This window comes from Oncorhynchus mykiss, chromosome 21 (assembly GCF_013265735.2).
Source record: "Oncorhynchus mykiss isolate Arlee chromosome 21, USDA_OmykA_1.1, whole genome shotgun sequence".
NCBI lineage: Eukaryota > Metazoa > Chordata > Actinopteri > Salmoniformes > Salmonidae > Oncorhynchus > Oncorhynchus mykiss.
In genome coordinates, this window is record NC_048585.1 from 21,652,126 (window position 1) to 21,676,346 (window position 24,221).

At 45.4% G+C, this 24,221-nt stretch overlaps 1 protein-coding gene across 9 annotated transcripts in view; it reads left to right on the forward strand.

Annotated features, from left to right (window-relative positions):
- The window catches only part of LOC110499997 (liprin-alpha-2), a 219,092-nt gene that overhangs the window by 1,472 nt on the left and 193,399 nt on the right, over positions 1 to 24,221 (forward strand). For all 9 annotated transcript variants that reach the window (XR_005038557.1, XM_036957268.1, XM_036957276.1 and 6 more), the window contains exon 2: positions 6,287 to 6,541. Coding sequence is in view for 8 of the 9 variants with exons in the window: in XM_036957268.1 (XP_036813163.1) it covers positions 6,293 to 6,541 (249 nt within the window). In the remaining variant the exon portion in view is untranslated. The remainder of the gene's footprint in view (positions 1 to 6,286; positions 6,542 to 24,221) is intronic.

Sequence of the window (24,221 nt, forward strand, 5' to 3'; positions counted from 1 at the left end):
GCAAATCAGATCTGGCCTTCATTGTCTTTTTGGCCCAGTTCTATCTGTGTTCTTATTCATCTCCATCGATTGATTGTTTGCATGACCTTGCTGTAGGGGGTTGGGGTATAGGTGAGGCCGTGCTCAGGCAACGCTGGTTTACATACACACACATACACATACATACACATGTAAACCCTCCTCTGCCCATTCTCTCCTGCTCCTTAATGACAGCGTGCTGGGTGAAACTCTACACTCAACCCCCCTTCTCATCCCCATCCCAGTCGGCAGCCCATTCACTAGTTGTGAGAGTCAGTGGGGTGGGGGGGAGACGTGAGGCTTTACTCAATGAATCAGCCACTCACAGGTCCTTTGCCCTACATTTGTGTCTACGTTGGGTTATATTACACCCACAGTGTAGTGAGCTCAGTGGCATGGTCAGATGAAATTGATTTCATGTCAGGAAACCAGGCACTCCTTCCTTGCCTTGTGAATTTCTGACTCATTAAACATATGGAGTGGTCCTAGACTTGCAGTGGATTGAGTATTGTTTAAATGTGAGGGATCTTCCATCATCAACCATGCTAATATTCTGTGAACCTGCTTCTCAAGAGACTAGGGTTCTGTTGCAGTGATTGCGTTGGAAGGGGTTGAATAGCTGTCTTTTTGGCAGCCAACAGTATTGTTGTCTGAAGTGTATTTGCGGGTATAGGCTGTCGTATGAATGGGAATTCTCTATCTTCTCCCTCATTCACAAAACTGCTGTGTCATCTGTTTCCACCTGTCCAAGTGCTACAGGTGCCAAAGTGAGAGTGAGTGAGTGTGACTTAATAGTTTTCCGATACACTTAAGATCACCAAAGCATTCCACTGCTGCACATTAGGCCTAGGCACATGCCAAGAAATCAAACATGGACATTATTTAAAAGTAGATTTGCCTTTAGTCAGCACCAATGTAACCTCTAAGCTGCGCACACTACCTCCAGGACTGCTGCGCAGAAGAAATGCCTGACCGTGGAGAGACACAAGAGATTGAACTTCACTGAGTTTGCCCCATATACATCAACGTTTTTTCTGTGGTCGAATCAACATTATAAACTGGGTGGTTCGAGCCCTGAATGCTGATTGGCTGACAGCCCTGGTATATCAGACCGTATAACACGGGTGTGACAAAACATTTAGTTTTACTGTTCTAATTACATTGGTAGCCAGTTTTATAATAGTAATAAGACACCTCGGGTGTTTGTGATATATTGGCAATATACCACAGCTTAGGACTGTGTCCAGGCACTCTGTGTTGCGTCGTACATAAGAACAGCCCTTAGCTGTGGTATATTAGCCATATACCACACCTCCTCGGGCCTTATTACTTAATTTACTGCATCTAGTGCTAGAGGCATCACTACAGATCCTGGTTTGATTCCAGGCTGTATCACAACTGGCTGTGATTGGGAGTCCCATAGGGCAGCGCACAATTGGCCCCATTTGGCCGGGTAGTCGTTGGCAATAAGAATGTGTTCTTAACTGACTTGCCTAGTTAAATAAAGGTTAAATAAAAAACAAAATAAAGGGGCAGTGTTGTATTTTGACACAGGCTTGAATATGTAAATAAGCCAATAGGCAGAGGGAGAACTACATTATCTAATTATCTGTATGGTAATAATAATACATTTGATTTTGTAAAGTGGTTTCTTGCATCATACAACACAATGCAATTTACAGGCCCATGGTGTTACAGACTAAGTAAAGCAAATATTAATTAATTTCAAGACCTTCTTAATGTAAAAACGTTTTTTTAAAGTCCCATGCAATGTAGGCCTGCATTGAACACCACATATAGGCTTCTGTAGGCTATATCATAGAAATCAAAAGCTATTTCCATGTGAAAATGTTACTGGATTTGCTCCATTAGTTTTGTTGGTAGACCTACATTATGCTCAAATAGCCACAATAGCCTTTTGGCTAATGTCTAAACCAGTATGGATACAGCATCAGTGTTCACTGTAAACGCGCGCTGAAAGTTGCACAAAATTCTCATAACGTTGGAGTTTTAGAATACCTCAAATTTGCTCAGTGGCCTAAACAATTGGAGGGAACATTTGTACACAATGCCACATAAAATACATAAAATATACTATACAGAGGAAAGGTACAAGCTCATCAAATACACAACAGCCTTTCTGATGCATTTCAGTCACTTCAAACCAGACTTCCTTCAGATTGAAATACTGTGAAAAGTACTGCCAGACTGATTTGTAATAGACTGTCATAGCCTCAGTTAAAAAAGTAAACGTTGGATTACAGTACATAACTTCTTCTTCTACAAATGCTTTGATATCAAAATGCGGTCACATCAAAATGGGAACCCCTGGTCGAGTGCATGTTGTGCTGATGTAAGTCTTGGCGTTGTTCCTCACACAACCGCTCTCCACCTCCTTGTCATTCACATGGTGAAGAATGGAAACAATTAATCTTGACTCAGCTAATATTTCACACCGTAGAAATGTGTTTCAGTTTTACTAGGTGTCTAGTTGAATGTGACTCATCAACATGTGTTTTTCTTTAGCAAGCCCTCTATAACGTAGGTACAGAGGACTGTTTGGTACACAGGAAATTACTGACACAGTTAAATGTTTGACATATTTAAAAAAAAAAAAAACTTGATATGTCATAACCTGTTAATAAGACCTACCTGTGTGTCATTTCTGATGAGTGTCAGAACCAAATCGTTCAAATTAGAGCATTCTAATATTACTGATAATAAGGCCATAGTGTGTCTCTGATGGGATTTCACCCTGATGTATAGGCTTCATTTGATTTCTTTCATCCCTCTCTACACATCTTCCCATGTTCCTGGGTGTTGAGAACAGTGCTGAGTAGCCACACTTGGCTGTATCACTCTGAACCAGGCCCTTGTGTTGCTGTTGTGGAGCTCCTTATCTAACATCTACACATTAAATTGTCCCCATTAATTAGATTAAAGTCAGGCCATTCAGGAAGTTAGAGGGAACTTGCTGATTTGTGGAGTGGTTAGTGTAGGAGCATTGGGTCGAACATTTGTAAGTGCCTCGGTCCCAGTTCCAATGTGGATGTTTAGCCACCTGCTGTGCTGTAATATTTCTCATGACTTTTCTGTTGTGACGATTTTCTATGTGCTTTCTGACCTCCATAGTCAGTAAATATTCAATGAAATATCTAAGATAATTCCTCGAAGATGCATGATGGCAATTCATATACAGTACAGTGATACTCCCAATGACGGTTCCAATCTTACACCTTCATAAAGAGAATGTAGAATCCTACAGTTGTCACCACAAGGGTTCAGGAAGGCTTTGACTGTATTGGGTGTGAGGCGCCCATAGAGATAGATAGAGGACTCCTCTTTATATCTGGAGGCATTATAGCGTCTGTGACAGCATGGGCTGTGACGTTGAGGCTACAACCCATAGGAATCCACACCCAGTTGGCTACTTTGACCTCTTTAAAATGGTGAAAGCCCTCAATGGCGCTGCCCACGCTTTAACTGACTTTTGTTCACTTGAGGCCTCTATCATTCTCCGTGGATGCACCACAGAAGGTGTCAGTCTGCCCCCTATACACCACTCTAGAGGGATGCAGTGGGGTTGGATGGAATCGGTAGTGGTGGGGGTTGTAAGGCGGGGGGGACGGGACGGGGGGGGCTCTGCACTGATTGGGAAGGTAACCCAGCCCTCCAATCCCTCTGAATAATTAATTAATTGGCATATGGCACAGGGAGCAAGACCCATTGATCCTGCCAGTGCACGTTCCTCCCACCTCCCCGCCGCCTCTGTGGTGCAGAATGTGTTCTATTGAGCGTCTCATCCCCTCTCTCTGATTTGATATCATTCCATTTCATCCTTGTCCTTGCGTTTTAGTGGTTTTATGGGGTAGTTAGAAATGGGCGCTGAAGCGGTCGCGCTGGTCTTATTTTGTTTGATATACTTTCTATCGACTTAACCTGCCTCGCTTTCTGTACTGCATTTATAGACTCCACATCCATTTGTTCTGGTTTGTCTCGTTATTGCGTGCGGTTATTCTGACATAAAGGTCAAAATAAAGGATTGAATTGAGTTGTTTTTTATTGACGAGATGTTGATAACAGCCTCATATCTGGCCCATGATAGTGTAATATACAGATATGGTCAGACTAGGTTGTAGGCCTCTGTGAGAGTATCACTATGCTACACACAGCAGTACACACATTTCTGTCTGTTTCATGTGACTATACCCCTTAGACGGTGACATGAAAGCTGTTAGCTCTGTCCTGGGTGTATCTTAAACCACTGCATCACGTTCACACTACAGTGCATGGCAATAAGAAGCAGTCCACTACAAACACTGTCAGAGACACTAAACAATGTTCACTGTGTGTTCTATGTTCGTTTAAGAAGCCATGGGGTTCATAAGCCAACACACACTAACTCAAACCTCTCTTCCTGCCCCCCTGCCCGCCCGCCTGCCCCCCTGCCCCCCTGCTCACCTGCCGCCCGCCTGCCTCCCTGCCCTCCTGCTCACCTGCCCCCCCCCTCCCTCCCGCCCGCCTGCCTCCCTGCCCCCCTGCTCACCTGCCCCCCTCCCGCCCGCCTGCCACTGTACTTGGTAGAATTCACAGCTTATATAGGCGTGCCGCTGCGTAGCGACAACATACAGTGACATCCTGGCGTTATGGGAGAAAATCGTTTGTCCAAGTAGCCAACCGAAATCTACTTTAACGTAGTTGTAGAAATGGGAAAATCCATTGGTGGAATTTTTGTGTTTTCTTTGAGGATGAGATGGGGACTGATCGCCTGCTTCTGTGTTGCTGAGACACTAAGTTGAATGAGCTGTAACCAAGTCTAATTGGTGTCATTAAATGATGAGTTATTATTGTGTGATAACAGTGTGCGACACTCAATTGGTTCTTCTCTTCCTGTTTAAAGACATGAACCCTATAAGCATCTGTAGTTAGGTCCTCCGCTGTACACAACCTGTGTTTGGAACAGTAAGGTTTTACTATACAGCTGGACCGCATGATCATCACGGACTCCAGCTCTCTAGTCTAGTCTGGTCTCTCAGGTTTAAATGGTAACGGATGGTGTCTGAACGGGAGGCGGTGGGAGGCTGGCTGTGTGCCGGGGCCTGCGCTGAGACCCCAGACTCCTGCTAGGAGAGGCTGCTGAGAGACAGACTTGCCATTGTATAGGCTACCCATCGATGGCGAGGGGACTGACCATAGGTCTGTCTATCGGTCTGTGTCTCTGTGACATCACATTTGTAGTGTCTGTGGTTCACGTCTCTGGTGAAGTGATGGAATGTTGGACAAGAGGACAGTGTGAATGCGGGTTTAAGATACTGTATGTAGGGTTGTTCCATGCGTGCATTAATGTGGTGAGTAATGGGGATGGTTAAAGAGCTGCGTTGTCATAGGTCAACATCTGCTTCTGTGAAGTTGTGGACACAGCTGACAAGGTACAGACTGGTGGAGGTGGAAGGCAAAGATCAGCCAAAACCTCCTAGGAATGCTATAGCTTCAGATATTCACAATAGTATAGATCTGCTGCATTATGCAACCAGACACAGGCTGGCCCATAAAATAGTATGAGTGTTAAAACTAGGGCAGGACGAATGGCCAGCAACCCAAGACGTTGACACAGCCTTGAAACACTGGAGAGATGTGGCTGTCTGCCTGTCTGTCCTCTCTCTCTCTCTCTCTCTCTCTCTCTCTCTCTCTCTCTCTCTCTCTCTCTCTCTCTCTCTCTCTCTCTCTCTCTCTCTCTCTCTCTCTCTCTCTCTCATACACACACACACACACGTTCTTGCCAAGAGAATCTCCCTGCCCTAAGCAGGAGGTCACTGAGGCCCAGAGGTCTCTAAGCCGTCTGGCCCCCTACAGTGGAGACCCTGTCCTCTGTCATCCCTCGCGTCATGTCTCTGGTGTCTTTGAGTCTGAGGGAAGGTGACACCAATCAAGGCTTTGTAAACACAGGAAACACAGGGTTCATGCTGTCTCTAGATGAGATGGAGGCTCACAGTGCTGCAGCTCTGAAAGTGTAGGACTACATCATCTCTATTTCTAGTCGAGATCTTTGTATTTTTTATGACTGAAACACAGAATGAATCACCTAATCATCACTTAAAACATCAGTTTTATGTACAGGTTTATGACTTGATCATTAGACTGTTGTAAGATCCAAGATGTTTTCCTGGAACAACATCACAATAAAACTCCCTAGCCCTACCTCACATAGAACAACCACTGAGCATCACCCTCTGACCTGGCTAACCTTTGACCCCTTCCCCCCACCCAGGGTGAGATGATGTGCGAGGTGATGCCCACCATCAGCGAGGACACGGCGCTGAGCCAGCGGGGCTCCCAGAGCAGTACCTCGGACCCAGACTCCCACTTTGAGCAGCTGATGGTCAACATGCTGGATGAGAGAGACCGCCTGTTGGACACTCTGAGGGAGACCCAGGAGAGCCTGGGGATGTCCCAGCAGCACCTGGAGGACGTTATCTACGACCGGGACTCACTGCAGCGCCAGCTCAGCTCCGCCCTGCCACAGGTAACATACCGTTCCACCCAGGAGCCTCTTCCTTCTTAATGTATGTTAAGCATACAGTAACATGAAGGTCCTTCATGGCTATTGGAGATGACAGTGGTTGTGTGTACAATACCCATACTGTTTGGTCCAATTCTATTCTGAGGTAAAACGCATAGAAATTGATAGAACACAACTGTGCACATTTTCTTAGCTCCGCTCTGCCACAGGTATTGTACAGCATAGGAGTCAATTCCTTCCATGTGTGTTGAGCACTATGTTCTGGACCATGTGATACAGCTAGGTTACAACTAGGAGTTGGGTGGTCCATCAAGGTTATTCCTTCCACTTCAGAGATGAGAAGGGTTGAATATTCATTGCACATACCATACAGTATGGTCCAATTTCTATATTTAAGCAATGAAGACTGAGGGGGTGTGGTACATGGCCAATATACCACGGCTAAGGGCTGTTCTTAGGATCTCTTGCAATAGTCATGTCATTGAAAGTGAGCTGCTACACAATATTAGTTTCAAGGGCGGCAGGTATCCAAGCTGCTAAGAGCGTTGGGCCAGTAACTGAAAGGTCGCTGGTTCGAATTCCCGAGCTGACTAGGTGAAAAATCTGTCTGTGCCCTTGAGCAAGGCACTTAACCCTAATTGCTCCTGTAAGTTGCTCTGGATAAGAGCGTCTGCTAAAGAACTGTAATGTATATGCATTCATCCATAGTCGTCCCATGGCTATAAAAACAACACTTGCAATACAGTGAGGAGCAGTGAAATGGAAAGGAATTGCGCTGACATTTTGGGTCTAGTGTGTTCATTGGTTGTTCGTTTGCCAGCGACATGGGCAAATAAGGGCTTGCCTAATAATTCCTATTAAAGTAGAGATTATCTCGCTGGCAGAAAGTGTGTCAATAATTGTAGTCACAAGTTCCCCCTGCTTCTCTTGAGGTTTCACTGGAAGAAAAGAGGACTTTGTTCACAGGCGGTGCTGGCCGATACCGACTGTAAATCCACATGGTTTTAGAGACAAACAAAGCACACAGACTGTATTGGCTGTGATTTGATCACCAGGCAAACAGTAATTTAAAAGGGGTTGTCGGGTCTTATAATACCATAATAATCGGGTCTTACCTCTGGAACATATTAAATGTATTTTCTTAGAATTGATATAACCTAGATATGAACCATTAACCTTTATAGGTGACCCAGTCATAGAGTTACAGGCCAGGTCATAGGGTTACAGACCAGTTCATAGGGTTACAGACCAGTTCATAGGGTTACAGACCAGTTCATAGGGTTATAGACCTGGTCATAGGGTTACAGGCCAGGTCATAGGGTTACAGACCCGGTCATAGGGTTACAGGCCAGGTCATAGGGTTACAGACCAGGTCATAGGGTTACAGACCAGTTCATAGGGTTACAGACCAGTTCATAGGGTTATAGACCTGGTCATAGGGTTACAGGCCAGGTCATAGGGTTACAGACCAGGTCATAGGGTTACAGACCAGTTCATAGGGTTACAGACCAGTTCATAGGGTTACAGGCCAGGTCATAGGGTTACAGGCCAGTTCATAGGGTTACAGACCAGTTCATAGGGTTACAGACCAGTTCATAGGGTTACAGACCAGTTCATAGGGTTACAGACCAGTTCATAGAGTTACAGGCCAGGTCATAGGGTTACAGGCCAGGTCATAGGGTTATAGACCAGTTCATAGGGTTACAGACCAGTTCATAGGGTTACAGACCAGGCCATAGGGTTACAGACCAGGCCATAGGGTTACAGACCAGGCCATAGGGTTACAGACCAGTTCATAGGGTTACAGACCAGTTCATAGGGTTACAGGCCAGGTCATAGGGTTACTGACCAGGTCATAGGGTTACAGGCCAGGTCATAGGGTTACAGGCCGGGTCATAGGGTTACAGACCAGTTCATAGGGTTACAGACCAGTTCATAGGGTTACAGACCAGTTCATAGGGTTATAGACCCGGTCATAGGGTTACAGACCCGGTCATAGGGTTACAGACCCGGTCATAGGGTTACAGACCCGGTCATAGGGTTACAGACCCGGTCATAGGGTTACAGACCCGGTCATAGGGTTACAGGCCAGGTCATAGGGTTACAGGCCAGGTCATAGGGTTACAGACCCGGTCATAGGGTTACAGGCCAGGTCATAGGGTTACAGGCCAGGTCATAGTGTTACAGGCCAGTTCATAGGGTTACAGGCCAGGTCATAGGGTTACAGGCCAGTTCATACGGTTACAGGCCAGGTCATAGGGTTACAGACCAGCTCATAGGGTTACAGACCAGCTCATAGGGTTACAGGCCAGTTCATACGGTTACAGGCCAGGTCATAGGGTTACAGACCAGTTCATAGGGTTACAGACCAGTTCATAGGGTTACATACCAGGTCATAGGGTTACAGGCCAGGTCATAGGGTTACATACCAGTTCATAGGGTTACAGGCCAGGTCATAGGGTTACAGACCAGGTCATAGGGTTACAGACCAGTTCATAGGGTTACAGGCCAGGTCATAGGGTTACAGACCAGTTCATAGGGTTACAGGCCAGGCCATAGGGTTACAGACCAGGGCATAGGGTTACAGAACCGGCCATAGAGTTACACAGTAGATGTATGTTCAGTATATCCCCTGTGAGTCTGTGGCTTCTATGTTCCGTCTTTAGCCTCAGTCACTGTACAGTCATGGCCAAAAGTTTTGAGAATGACACAAATATACATTTTCACAAAGTCTGCTGCCTCAGTTTGTATGATGGCAATTTGCATATACTTCAGAATGTTATGAAAAGTGACCAGATGAATTGCAATTAATTGCAAAGTCCCTCTTTGCCATGCAAAGACAGTTCGACTGCATTTCAGTCCTGCCACAAAAGGACCAGCTGACATCATGTCAGTGATTCTCTAATTAACAGTGTGTGAGTGTTGACGAGGAAAAGGCTGGAGATCACTCTGTCATGCTAATTGAGTTCGAATAACAGACTGTAAGCTTCAAAAGGAGGGTGGTGCTTGGAATCATTGTTCTTCCTCTGTCATCAGTGGTTACCTGCAAGGAAACACGTGCAGTCATCATTGCTTTGCACAAAAATGGCTTCACGGTAAGATTGCACTTAAATCAACCATTTATCGGATCATAAAGAACTTCAAGGAGAGCGGTTCAATTGTTGTGAAGAAGGCTTCAGGGCGCCCAAGAAAGTCCAGCAAGCGCCAGGACCATCTCCTAAAGTTGATTCAGCTGCGGGATCAGGGCACCACCAGTACAGAGCTTGCTCAGGAATGGCAGCAGGCAGGTGTGAGTGTATCTGCACGCACAGTGCAAAGACTTTTGGAGGATGGCTTGGTGTCAAGAAGGGCAGCAAAGCAGACACTTCTCTCCAACATCAGGGACAGGCTGATATTCTGCAAAAGGTACAGGGATTGGACTGCTGTGGACTGGGGTAAAGTCATTTTCTCTGATGAATCCCCTTTCCGATTGTTTGGGATATCCGGAAAAAAGCTTATCCGGAGAAGACAAGGTGAGCGCTAGCATCAGTCCTGTGTCATGCCAACAGTAAAGCATCCTGAGACCATTCATGTGTGGGGTTGCTTCTCAGCCAAGGGAGTGGGCTCACTCACAATTTTGCCTAAGAACACAGCCATGAATAAAGAATGGTACCAAGACATCCTCCGAGAGCAACTTCTCCCAACCATCCAGGAACAGTTTGGTGATGAACAATGCCTTTTCAAGCATGACGGAGCACCTTGCCATAAGGCAAACGTGATAACTAAGTGGCTCGGGGAACAAAACATCAATATTTTGCGTCCGTGGCCAGAACTCCCCAGATCTTAATCCCATTTTGTGGTCAATCCTCAAGAGGCGGGTGGACAAACAAAAACCCATAAATTCTGACAAACTCCAAGCATTGATTATGCAAGAATGGGCTGCCATCAATCAGGATGTGGCCCAGAAGTTGACTCTTTGCATCAACTTCATGTAATTGTCAATAAAAGCCTTTGACACGTATAAAATGCTTGTAATTATACTTCAGTATTACATAGTAACATCTGACAAGAATATCTAAAGACACTGGGGCAGCAGACTTTGTGAAAATGAATATTTGTGTCATTCTCAAAACTTTTGACCACGACTGTATGTGTAGTGATTTATTCATTCATGTGACTGTGTTTGAACTCGGGGTTATTTGGATTCTTGCTCCAACTGTATATTTAGCCTTAGGGAGTCTCTCACCCTCTTCAGATGCTATTATAACACCGGCATACCGTACAGTAGAGAGCCTGGCTGGGGGAAGTGAAAGAGGGTGATCCTGGACTAAAACACGCAGTTCCTTATGAAAGACTGAGGGTTTGTAGTGCTCTGTTTGGGAACACCGTTCAGTTGTCAGTATGCATTGCCCTGATTGATGAGAAGAAAAGTCAGGTAAATATTAAAATAGCCACAGCGCTCCACAGGACATGTTTTTACAGCTACAACCTCTACTTCAAACTCCAACTCGCTGCTTACTGCAGCAGTGGTAGTAGTATCTTTCCCGTCATGTCAGTCAATTTATGCCGCTTCGTTCCCGGATGAAAACGTCTGGGGACGGAAAATGAAATGGCGACAAAATGAAATAACTCTGCCATTATCCCACGTTTTCTGACAGACGTTTCCTCTGCTAGTAAAACACAGATAAAACTCAGATAATGATGTACGGCTTGTCACTGTCTGACAGCGATGTTGACGCACTAGTCTGTGGCGCTCCTAGGCACCATATTAAATGAGATGTCACCAGGCAATCTGGATCCCTCCCCTGATGTTACCCCCATCATGCACAAATGCTTCCATTAATGAATGTGGTGGCAGCATTTTTATAAGCCTGTACGATATCAATATCACACTAATGCTTCATGAGGCAGTTCGTTGGACTTGGACCTCTGTAATTGTGGGGAGGTTCTTACCCAGGAGAAAGATCCACTTTAATCAGTGTAGATGAAGGGGAGGAGACAGGTTAAAGGATTTTTAAGCCTTGAGACATGGATTGTGTAAGTGTGCCATTCAGTGCGTAAATGGGCAAGACAAAAGATTGAAGTGCTTTTGAACTGGGTATGGTAGTTGGTGCCAGGCACACGGGTTTCTGTCAAGAACTGCAACACTGCTGAGTTTTTCACGCTCAACAGTTTCCCATGTGTATCGAGAATGGTCCACCATTCAAAGGACATCCAGCCAACCTGACAACTGTGGAACGCTTTCGACACCTTGTAGAGTCCATGCCCCGACGAATTGAGGCTGTTCTGAGGGCAAAGGGGGTGCAACTCAATATTAGGGAGGTGTTCCTAATGTTTTGTCCACTCAGTGTATATCTGTAGTAGACTGTCATATGTTAAATCATTTTGACAGTGCTTGGTTATGTTTGTAGTATCTTTCAAAGCACTTTGAACCATTGATTTTTTCAGTACTACAAGGCAGTGCAGGGAATTAAGTAAGCTGGCAGACATAATTATTTAGGGTAGATCTTAAAGAGGCCGAGAGATAGCTGCCGGGTGAGTGAGTTTGTGTTTGTGAGTGTGTGTGCATGTGCGTAGAGAGGGTGGTGAGATGAGGAGAGATGCAGAGACTTTTGGAAGTGGCCTCATTCAGTAGCTTGTGGTGGAGCCACACCGGTATCTCTCTCTCTACTAACAGAGAGGTCTGTAGCAGCAGGCTTCAGTTAGGCCCCTCCCAACCCTCCTCCCTATAGTCGCCCCCCCCCCCCCTCTCTCTCTCTTTCTCTCTCTCCATTTCTATGTCAGGGTCACGGCTCCTCTGTTCCTTGTCACGTCACGTCTGGCTGATCGGAGTGACATCCTCCACGTCTTGAGGTCATATCCTATCCGCGTTGTGCATAACAATGCAACAACATCCCTCTTTCCATCCATCCCGCCGTCCGTTGTGTTGTGGTCCAGAACAGAGGTGTGTGGGGTGGGGGTGGGGTGGGGGGGGGGGGGGGGGGGGGCATGGAGCGGTAGCGGGCAGTGGGCAGCCATTAGCTCACTTTGTGTCGGCAGCTCATGCCCGCTTGGAACCCATGCAAGGCAGCGCCGGCTGCCAAGAAGCCACTGACTTTAACGGCATGGTTAAGCCGCCGCTGCCTTTGTACGGCAGCACGTGGCGGGCACGCTCACCCGAGACTAGTGACTAGTGAGAGAGGGAGAGGGCCTTTGGACGGCCGCAAAGCTGGTAGCACAACAAACCCAGCTGGCAGTGGGCTCAGGTCCTGCTGGAGGCTCTCTTTCTGTGGTGTCTCTGTCATGGCCGTCCAAACAACATGGACTGACTGGCTGCCCAGAGCAGAGACGGCCATGGTTCTGTGTTCTGCTCTCTCCACACTGTCTGACTTTGACAGCACTCCTGCACCTGTAGGAGTCCTGCCTTACTCAGTATGCTAAGGTTGATCATGCCCATATGAGCTTCGGGTCATTGGTTAGTTAGCTTAGACTTATAAAACAGACTGTAGATATTCCTCTGCTGTGCTCTTTAAAAGCAGTATTTCAACTCCCGATGCAAAAGCACATCTTCTTTTATTCATTCATCGATGTGATATTTTTTTTCCAAACCTCTGCAACAGCGGACCACTGCTCTCTTCAAATCAAATCAAAATCACATTTTATTGGTCACATACACATGGTTAGCAGATGTTAATGCGCGTGTAGCGAAATGCTTGTGCTTCTAGTTCCGACAGTGCAGTAATATCTAGCAAGTAATCTAACAAATTCACAACGACTACCTTATACACACAAATCTAAAGGGGCGAATGAGAATATGTACATATAAGTATATGGATGAGCGATGGCCGAGCAGCATAGGCAAGGTGCAATTGATGGTATAAAATAGAGTATATACATGTGATATGAGTAATGTAAGATCTGTAAACATTATTAAAGTGGTATTATTTAAAGTGACTAGTGATCCATTTACTAAAGTGGCCAGTGATTGGGTCTCAATGTAGGCAGCCGCCTCTCTGAGTTAGTGATTACTGTTTAACAGTAATCACTAACTCAGTGCTTTGAGAGAAACTTTTACACCCCCCCCTATGGGGGCCTTGAGATAGAAGCTGTTTTTCAGTCTCTCGGTCCCTGCTTTGATGCACCTGTACTGACCTCGCCTTCTGGATGATAGCGGGGTGAACAGGCAGTGGCTCGGGTGGTTGTTGTCCTTGATGATCTTTTTGGCGTTCCTGCGACATCGGGGGCTGTAGGTGTCCTGAAAGGCAGGTAGTAAGTCCCCGGTGATGCGTTGTGCAGACCTCACTACCCTCTAGAGAGCCGTGTGGTTGAGGGCGGTGCAGTTGCCGTACCAGGCTGTGATAAAGCCCGACAGGATGCTCTCGATTGTGCATCTGTAGAAGTTTGTCAGAGTTTTGGGTGTCAAACCAAATGTCTTCAGCCCCCTGAGGTTGAGGAGGCGTTGCACCTTCTTCACCACACTATCTGTGTGGGTGGACCATTTCAGTTTGTCAGTGATGTGTACTCCGAGGAACTTAACTTTCTCTACACCTTCTCTACTTATGTCCCTTTGATGTGGATAGGGGGGTGCTCCCTCTGCTGTTTCCTGAAGTCCACGATAATTTCCTTTGTTTTGTTGACATTGAGTGAGAGGTTGTTGTTGGTAATCAAGCCTACCACTGTTGTGTCATCTGCCAACTTGATGATTGAGTTGGAGGCGTGCATGGCGACGCAGTCGTGGGTGAACAGGGAGTACAGGAGGGGGCTGTGCATGCACCCTTGTGGTGCGTCGTCTGTGGACCTGTTGAGGCGGTATGCAAACTGAAGTGGGTCTAGGGTGGCTGGTAAGGTGGAGGTGATATGATCCTTGACTAGTGTCTCAAAGCACTTCATGATGAGAGAAGTGAGTGCTACGGGGCAGTAGTCATTTAGTTTAGTTATCTTTGACTTCTTGTCTACAGGAACAATGGTAGCCATCTTGAAGCATGTGGGGACAACAGATTAGGATAGGGAGCGATTGAATATGTATGTAAACACACCAGCCAGCTGGTCTGCGCATGCCCTTAGGACGCGGCTAGGGATGCCGTCTGGGCGAGCAGCCTTGCGAGGGTTAAAGCGTTTAAATGTTTTACTCACGTTGGCCACGGAGAGGGGGAGGGGGCGCAGTCCTTGTTAGCTGGCCGCGACGGTGGCACTGTATTATCCTCAAAGCGGGCAAAGAAGGTGTTTAGTTTGTCTGGAAGCGTGATGTAAGTGTGAGCGTGACGTGGCTGGTTTTCTGTGATTGTCTGTAGACCCTGCTACATACGTCTCGTGTCTGAGCCATTTAATTGCCACTCCACCATGTCCCTGTACCGGCATCTCGCTTGTTTGATTGCCTGGGTGGTGGTCCAAACAGAGGATCCGCTTCGGGGGACTCCTTCACCAGCTGAAGGAGTCCTCACAACAACACCTTACTTGTGGGTCAGTCAGTGAGTGAGTGAGAGAGAGAGAGGGAGGGAGGCCACAGGGCCTGCAGCGTGGTGTTGGGACCATGTGACCTGCCTGTGTGTACTTTCCCCCTGAAACAGGCTTCCTCCTCTGGTGCACTCAGCTGTGTTACTATACTGTAGTCAGAGAGCCCCAGGCCCTTTGTGTGTCTCCCACTCCCTACACTGTTTAGTTACCAAAACATGGCCGCCTCGTCTATAGGCTGCTCCGGCTGTTCATTTCTACTGCTACTGGTCCACTGGGAAAACTCAGCTCAGAACAGCTGAAGAGGGATATTAAATAACTGATTGGGTCACTACTTGATACCAACAAACGCCCCATAATATCTGTCCCTCTGCCCTCCCTAAATCATGGCATTGAATGGTTCAGCAGACTTTTAGCCCTTCATAACTGGCTACGAGACGATCGCAGCTCTGTGGGTGTAACATTTATTGACAATTTTGATACTTTCTGGAAACAAAGCTCATTTTATAAGGAGGATGGGATCCACCCAAATCATTTGTGTTCCTGGATCATTTCACAGCATTATAAGGCTGTGCTTAGACAAAGACTTATCAATGACCCAAGTCCAGCTCATTTAATCCCTACCATTGTGTCGCTGAGTTGTCATAATGCTTCAGCAAATGAACATTTTCCCAGGGGTGCTGGAAGACACAATGTAAGTAACCTAATGTATGTCCCTCTTACTGCCCTGAATGCCACTGCTGATCCTACAGCTATTGTATGCAGTAATCATGTGCCCATGAACCAGTTATACTGTTAGCATGGAGGCGGTGTGCGCTGGCAGGAAGTCCACTGTGTGCATCTCACCCTGCACTAACATAAATAACCTGAGCATATCTACTCCTGCTAAGCTTCCCAGTAAGCGATAAAAACAATAAAGCATCCCAGAAAAGTGATAAAAATAGCCCACATTAACATATAGAAGTCGGAAGTTTACATACACTTAGGTTGGAGTCATTAAAACTTGTTTTTCAACCACTCCACAAATTTCTTGTTAACAAACTATAGTTTTGGAATGTCGGTTAGGACATCTACTTTGTGCATGACACAAGTATTTTTTCCAACAATTGTTTACAGACAGATCATTTCACTTATAATCTGCACTGTATCACAATTCCAGTGGGTCAGAAGTTTACATACACTAAGTTGACTGTGAAATGTCCTCTGGTCTGATGAAACAAAAATAGAACTGTTTGGCCATAATGACCATCGTTATGTTTCGAGGAAAAAGGGGGAGGCTTGCAAGCCGAAGAACACCATTCCAACTGTGAAGCACGGGGGTGGCAGCATCATGCTGTGGGGGTGCTTTGCTGTAGGAGGGACTGGTGCACTTCACAAAATAGATGGCATCATGAGGCAGGAAAATTATGTGGATATATTGAAGCAACATCTCAAGACATCAGTCAGGAAGATAAAGCTTGGTCGCCAATGGGTCTTCCAAGTGGACAATGACCCCAAGCATACTTCCAAAGTTGTGGCAAAATGGATTAAGGACAACAAAGTCAAGGTATTGGAGTGGCGATCACAAAGCCCTGACCTCAATCCTATAGAAAATTTGTGGGCAGAACTGAAAAAGCCTGTGCGAGCAAGGAGACCTACAAACCTAACTCAGTTACACCAGCTCTGTCAGGAGGAATGGGCCAAAATTCACCCAACTTATTGTTGGAAACTTGTGGAACGCTATCCGAAACATTTGATCCAAATTAAACAATTTAAAGGCAATACACTCAATTAGTATTTGGTAGCATGTAAACTTCTGACCCACTGGGAATGTTATTCTGACATTCTGACATTTCACATTCTTAAAATAAAGTGGTGATCCTAGCTGACTTAAGACAGGGAATTTTTACTAGGATCAAATGTCAGAAATTGTGAAAAACTGAGTTTAAATGTATTTGGCTAAGGTGTATGTAAACTTCCGACTTCAACTTTATGTAGCTTAAGTAACACAGTTCATGAAATCAATAATTTGCTAGTAACAGATGGCATTCACACTCTGACTATTTCTGAAACTCACTTAGATAATACCTTTGATGATACGGTGGTAGAAATACATTGGTATAAGATCTACAGAAATGCCAAAGGTTGAGGTCTGGCCGTTTATGTTCAGAACCACATTCCTGTAAAGCTTAGAGAGGATCTCATATTAAATACTGTTGAAGTAATATGGCTACAGGTTCATCTGCCTCACCTAAAGCCCATTCTGGTGGGAAGCTGCTATAGCCCACCAAGTGCTAACGAGCAGTACATTAGATTTAAATAACAGATAAAGAATACACCTTATGGAACAGCGGGGACTGTGATGCACACAAACATAGGCACAAACACATGCATACAAATACACGATAGCATACACACTATACACACACGTACACATGGATTTGTCATTGTAGATGTGTGGTAGTAGAGTAGTGGCCTAAAAGGCACACACTTAGTGTGTTGTGAAATCTGTTGTGAATGTATTGTAATGTTTTCAAAATTGTATAACAGCTTCATTTTGTTGGACCCCAGGAAGAGTAGCTGTTGGCAGCAGCTAATGGGGATCCATAATAAATACACTACCACTCTCATAGGCTCAGGCAGGTCCAATCCCAATCTGACCCCTAGCCCCTATCCCCTTACACATAGTAAATCTGAAAGGATTGCATCAGTATAAACTGACCCCCCCCGGTTGATGTACAGACGTGTAAATCCTAGTTATCGGACACTCTCCCGCCTCCCCCCCAACCCAGACACCGATCCCAGCTCTCCTCTCCTTTCCACACCCGGCCAGACAGTAATGAGATAACCAGTCTATTGATCACTCACACAGATGTTAGAATGAAGGTCTAAGACTGCACTTGATTACTGTATAGGCACCCTTCACCATGCCCATTCATGTCTGTCTGACTGGCTGCAGTTGAAATAATACCAGACAACTTCTCAATACAAAGTCCTGAAAATCAACTTGGGAATGATTATTATAGTAATTGTGGAGCATTAGCTTATAATGATTATAGTTATTATGGCCCCATTGAAATGATCTGAAGGGGTAAGCATTAAGTGTGACACCTCTGTCTTTTGGCTTGATAAGACTCATTAGTGACTGTGTCATTACTGAGGCGAAACAAGTCAATGATACACCCCCCCCCCGTCCATAAATCATACATGGTATGGCCATCCGTCAACACTCTGGCCACAAGGCAAATAGCTGATAGATAGATCCAGCCAATAATACTAAACAACCATGTGTAGTCATGGACTGAACCATTACATTCATTTCTGAAGGGGTTTCTGGGTTGTAGGAGTGAGAGGGAGGAAGGGGGAGTCAGTGGAAGCCTCACAAGGGGCAGAGTGTGGAAGGAAGGGAAGATGACTAAGCTGATGAGGACGACGAGAGGCGAATCCCCTCTGCCCCTCCTCTCCCTCTCTTTCGTTCTCTCTCTCTGGATGCAGTGTGCTACTGCTGTTGCACAGCGGCCCTCTCCCTCTAGGCTGAGGCAGGCAGCACAATGCAAGCAGTCAGTCAGCTGGTCTGGTCCGCCAGAGCAGCACATGATTTGCCGTGATTACTGTTATTGCTTGTGCCCCAGTTCACTCCGCCACAGGGTAGATCAACGGTTAGAGAGAGAGAGAGAAAGAGAGAGGGACTCTACAAAGATGAGTGTGGATGAGAGGAGGGGTACGACAGAGCCATGCACTAGTAATGGCGGGCTGTCTTCCACAGTGAAAGAGCCTTTAAGGCCCGGGTATGATGATCTAAATGCCATGTTTGTTTTTGAGTCCTGTTTTTTTTGTATATTGCAGTAGGATTCTTGGAAATAATGTGAATGTTGTTTGGGTAGGTTTATAAGCAGGTCTCGGCATATAAACTGGTGCCAGGTGATCAGTCACCTTGGCAGTTATTAGGCTGTTTATGTCCTCACAGAGCCCTTGTATCCTTCTAGTGATCTTCATATGTCCTTGATATCCTTACTTTACAAGACAGACATCCGCAGTGGAGTCCATGTTTTTTCCGGGCCCACAAGTGGTGATTTTCAAGCTAAAGCGTCTCTCTCTCCCTCTCTCTCACATCCTCTTTTTATGCTCAATTTACCCCAAAGCCTTGTTTTTCTTTGCTCTCCTCCCTCTCCCCTTTAATCTTCCCCAGATTGAGGAAGCGGGGCTTGGGGGCGGGTTTGGCAGAAGACGCCGTTGCCCATCGAGTATCCATAATGGTTCTATCAGAGATACTTGATCACTAGCCTTGAAAGGTTACCTCTGATAGGTCTGATTAGGCAGACAACATATCTCTCCCCACCACCCAGATGACTCAATGATGCAACGTTTCAGTTTGTTGCTAATGCAGGTCTGCTTCAATCAGACACAGGTTTGGTTTCGGGAAAAGTGCTGTTGTTGCGGACAGGAAAGACGGCTCCCTGCAGATGTCATTATCTCACTGATGAAGAACCCAGTGTGGGACTATCCTGTGACCGTCGCACCGTCCAGTCACAGTGCAGAGAGTACAACAGTGGCAGTGTTGGATGGAGATGCTTGAATAACCCCCACAATCCTCTCTGGTCACTGTTTCATTCAACCCTTCATTAGCTTCTGATTATTTACCGGTGTATTATTATTACTAGCCCCAGCTTGGGTCATTAGGTCTAAGGTGTGCAGGGATGGAGAATGGATGGGCTTTAGCTAGAGCTCATTGAGATTCACCAGGTACATGCTGCCGGTTCCGCGTTGCTCCGTTAGGTTCACAAGGCAGAGCCCTCTAAGCCTGGAGGCTCCATGGCGCTGTGGTACCAGTTATGACTCCGGTATGGACTGCCTTGGTGTGCTACTGACTGCAGGTTGGTGTCGGGCTCAGCTGAGGGAACCGTTTTCCTGGGCTTCAGCCAACTTCCACTACGGATGGGTACGGTTACCCCTTTAAGGGGATTGTGGGTATGGAGTAGAGGGGGAGCTCGTGTGGCACACACCTGTGAGCATTTCTGCATGTCCTGTTTGTTGCTGCAATGGCCTGGCAAATATGACCCAATCGGCATCAGCAGATATCTGGTTAGCACCAAAGCTGAGGAAAGCACTAAAGATTTTACAACGTAGTACTCTGCAATACTGGGTCAAATCAAGCTTGATATAATGGTATTAATACACATGTAATTGCGATGAGATTGGTGGAGTGCCAGATTCTGATAATGCAATTATTTTTATCACATGTTCATTTTCACTGTGGGTTTTCAAGATGAAGCTAAGAGTAAACACGATAAGATGGATAGGATGAGAAGAAGAAAAGTTGACATGATGAATAGCACAAGTTGAAGTGGCCTCAGTGTGTGGAGGCTGGCCTCATGCAGAGCTCTTTGATGTCATCTCTCCCAGCATTGTGTTCTGTTCTGAAGGTGTCTGTCTAGGTGTAATATGGCTGTGACTCACACACCCACACACGCCTCCCCTTGAGGTTAGAAACACAGCTCCAGTCTCACTATAACACAGCCACAAAACTCTGTCTCTGTCTTCACCCCAGTCAATTGCAGAGCAGTGCTGTCGAGAGGCCTCAAGTGAGGAGAGTGAAATGAGGTTACAACCAATACTTAGTGTTGCACCTCGAAAATGGCATCCTTCACAGAGGGCAGCTGGGTATTTTTATTTTGACTCTCATATAGAAACAATTAGAGCTCATGCATTTGAGCCAATCAGTTGTGTTGTGACAAGGTGGGGGGGGGGTATACAGAATATATCCCTTTTTGGTAAAATACCAAGTCTATATTAATGCAAGAACAGCTCAAATAAGCAAAGGGAAACGTCTTTAAGACACGGAGGTCAGTCAATTCAGAAAATGTCAAGTTTCTTCAAGTGCAGTCGCAAAAACCATCAAGCCCTATGATGAAACTGGCTCTCATGGGGACGGCCACAGAAAACGTAGTCCCAGAAAATGAAGTCCCCGAGTAAACTGCACCTCCGATTGCAGCCCATATGCCCCCTTATACGCCCCCTTTATTTATCCTACGGTTCTGACTTAGTGTACAGGGAGTACATTGTAAGAACAGCCCATGATCTGATTTCTGTCGCTGTACATTTCAAAAGTGCTGAACAAATAGTGCTATTGACTCCGTCCGTCGTCGCTCGCTCATTAATGTGTTAATTTAAATGACAGATTGCCTCTTATCCGCTTGTCGTCCCCTTATGCCATAGTTTGTACACCATTGTCAGTTGAAACCACATTTTTTTAAGCAATTCAGCCATATCAGCTATGTTTTTTTTAAAAGGCAGTAAAGGAGGCTGAATGAACTATTTTGCTGCCAGACAACGCTCCGCTGAAAGCCAGGTGTAGCAGTGGTAAGGTGTCGGGACTCTGCTGTTGTGACAGCTTTATGTAGACCCTAACAGTTTGTGGGCACGGTTTGTCACCGTTATGGTCCAATTAATGTATTTTTTAGTGTTGTGTAGTGGCATTTTTGGCATGCATCCCACATTTGTTTTGGGCCCCACCAAGATGTACAGTGCCTTGCGAAGGTATTCGGCCCCCTTGAACTTTGCGACCTTTTGCCACATTTCAGGCTTCAAACATAAAGATATAAAACTGTATTTTTTGTGAAGAATCAACAACAAGTGGGACACAATCATGAAGTGGAACGACATTTATTGGATATTTCAAACTTTTTTAACAAATCAACAACTGAAAAATTCGGCGTGCAAAATTATTCAGCCCCTTTACTTTCAGTGCAGCAAACTCTCTCCAGAAGTTCAGTGAGGATCTCTGAATGATCCAATGTTGACCTAAATGACTAATGATGATAAATACAATCCACCTGTGTGTAATCAAGTCTCCGTATAAATGCACCTGCACTGTGATAGTCTCAGAGGTCCATTAAAAGCGCAGAGAGCATCATGAAGAACAAGGAACACACCAGGCAGGTCCGAGATACTGTTGTGAAGAAGTTTAAAGCCGGATTTGGATACAAAAAGATTTCCCAAGCTTTAAACATCCCAATGAGCACTGTGCAAGCGATAATATTGAAATGGAAGGAGTATCAGACCACTGCAAATCTACCAAGACCTGCCGTCCCTCTAAACTTTCAGCTCATACAAGGAGAAGACTGATCAGAGATGCAGCCAAGAGGCCCATGATCACTCTGGATGAACTGCAGAGATCTACAGCTGAGGTGGGAGACTCTGTCCATAGGACAACAATCAGTCGTATATTGCACAAATCTGGCCTTTATGGAAGAGTGGCAAGAAGAAAGCCATTTCTTAAAGATATCCATAAAAAGTGTTGTTTAAAGTTTGCCACAAGCCACCTGGGAGACACACCAAACATGTGGAAGAAGGTGCTCTGGTCAGATGAAACCAAAATTGAACTTTTTGGCAACAATGCAAAACGTTATGTTTGGCGTAAAAGCAACACAGCTGAACACACCATCCCCACTGTCAAACATGGTGGTGGCAGCATCATGGTTTGGGCCTGCTTTTCTTCAGCAGGGACAGGGAAGATGGTTAAAATTGATGGGAAGATGGATGGAGTCAAATACAGGACCATTCTGGAAGAAAACCTGATGGAGTCTGCAAAAGACCTGAGACTGGGACGGAGATTTGTCTTCCAACAAGACAATGATCCAAAACATAAAGCAAAATCTACAATGGAATGGTTCAAAAATAAACATATCCAGGTGTTAGAATGGCCAAGTCAAAGTCCAGACCTGAATCCAATCGAGAATCTGTGGAAAGAACTGAAAACTGCTGTTCACAAATGCTCTCCATCCAACCTCACTGAGCTCGAGCTGTTTTGCAAGGAGGAATGGGAATAAATTTCAGTCTCTCGATGTGCAAAACTGATAGAGACATACCACATAAGGTGGCACTACAAAGTATTAACTTAAGGGGGCTGAATAATTTTGCACGCCCAATTTTTCAGTTTTTGATTTGTTAAAAAAGTTTGAAATATCCAATAAATGTCTTTCCACTTCATGATTGTGTCCCACTTGTTGTTGATTCTTCACAAAAAAATACAGTTTTATATCTTTATGTTTGAAGCCTGAAATGTGGCAAAAGGTCGCAAAGTTCAAGGGGGCCGAATACTTTCGCAAGGCACTGTGCATGCTAAAATCAGCCCTGTATGTATGTATGTATGTATGTATGTATGTATGTATGTATGTATGTATGTATGTATGAATGATATCCTCTCTTAGGAGGAGTATACGCTGGGAACTAGAATTAAGAGATTCATAATTAAAATACCAACACCAAATTAAAACAACAAAATGAGCATCTGATAATGAATGACTTTATGAGCGTTATTTCATTGGAATAAAACTTGAACCCTCCATGTCAAGTGGGAACAGTGTGTGCTCTGAATAGCAGTGAATTACCAGATGAATGAGAGGAAGAAGGCCTGGTATTTTAGAACATACAGCTGGTCCCCCATTAATGGATACCGTTCAGCTTCCGAATGCTCCACTTGAGTGCCAGAAATAGAACATGATGTCATAGCCACTCTGCACTGGATAAGATGCTTGTTCAAGGACTGCTGAGAAATCCACATGCATCCACAAGACAGGGGTGTCCTAGCTAGCTTCCATAACTGTAGCCGCAACCGTCTCTGCTAACTGGGCGGATCTCAACAAAGATGGCTTTCTATGGTACAACTGCAAAGGAATGAAAATAGCCATGCAGTCTCCCAAAGGTTCACTAAGAAGTGACAGCATTTTGTACACTGTACCGTGTTAGCACTTTCATTCAACCCCAGTCTACTGTATGTATTTAAGCCAACATGTGTCAAATAATGAGAGGTATTGTATTAGCCCTTCTGAGCAGAAGTCCCTCCAGCCCCTCCGGCTAACTTCAAGGCAACATATGCATTCACTCAAATCAAAACATTTTTAGCAGGTTTTATTGCTGTGAAGCGACATGCTTGTAAATTAGCTTTGGCCAAACAGCAGGGCTTTTTATAAATGGCTTTTTATAACATAGAAAAGTCTATATTATTGCCCCCTCTCCTTCACCCTCGATACTAAGTACTCTATATACATATCACATGAATGCGATACGTAGTGGGAAATGTGGAGCGTTTTCATACAGGTTTTTCATTTCTCCTTCCTTATTACCTAATCTGGATAGAATTGATTTACGGTACAACATTGTCTCCTTTGCTCGTGACTGATTCAGTCATCCGAGCATCTATCCTCGTGTGGTAAGGGACCTTGAGGACTCAGAGGGTTGGTAATGCTGTGGCTCTGGTTGATGGAGAGAAACCCTCCTCTCTCTACAGGGGTCC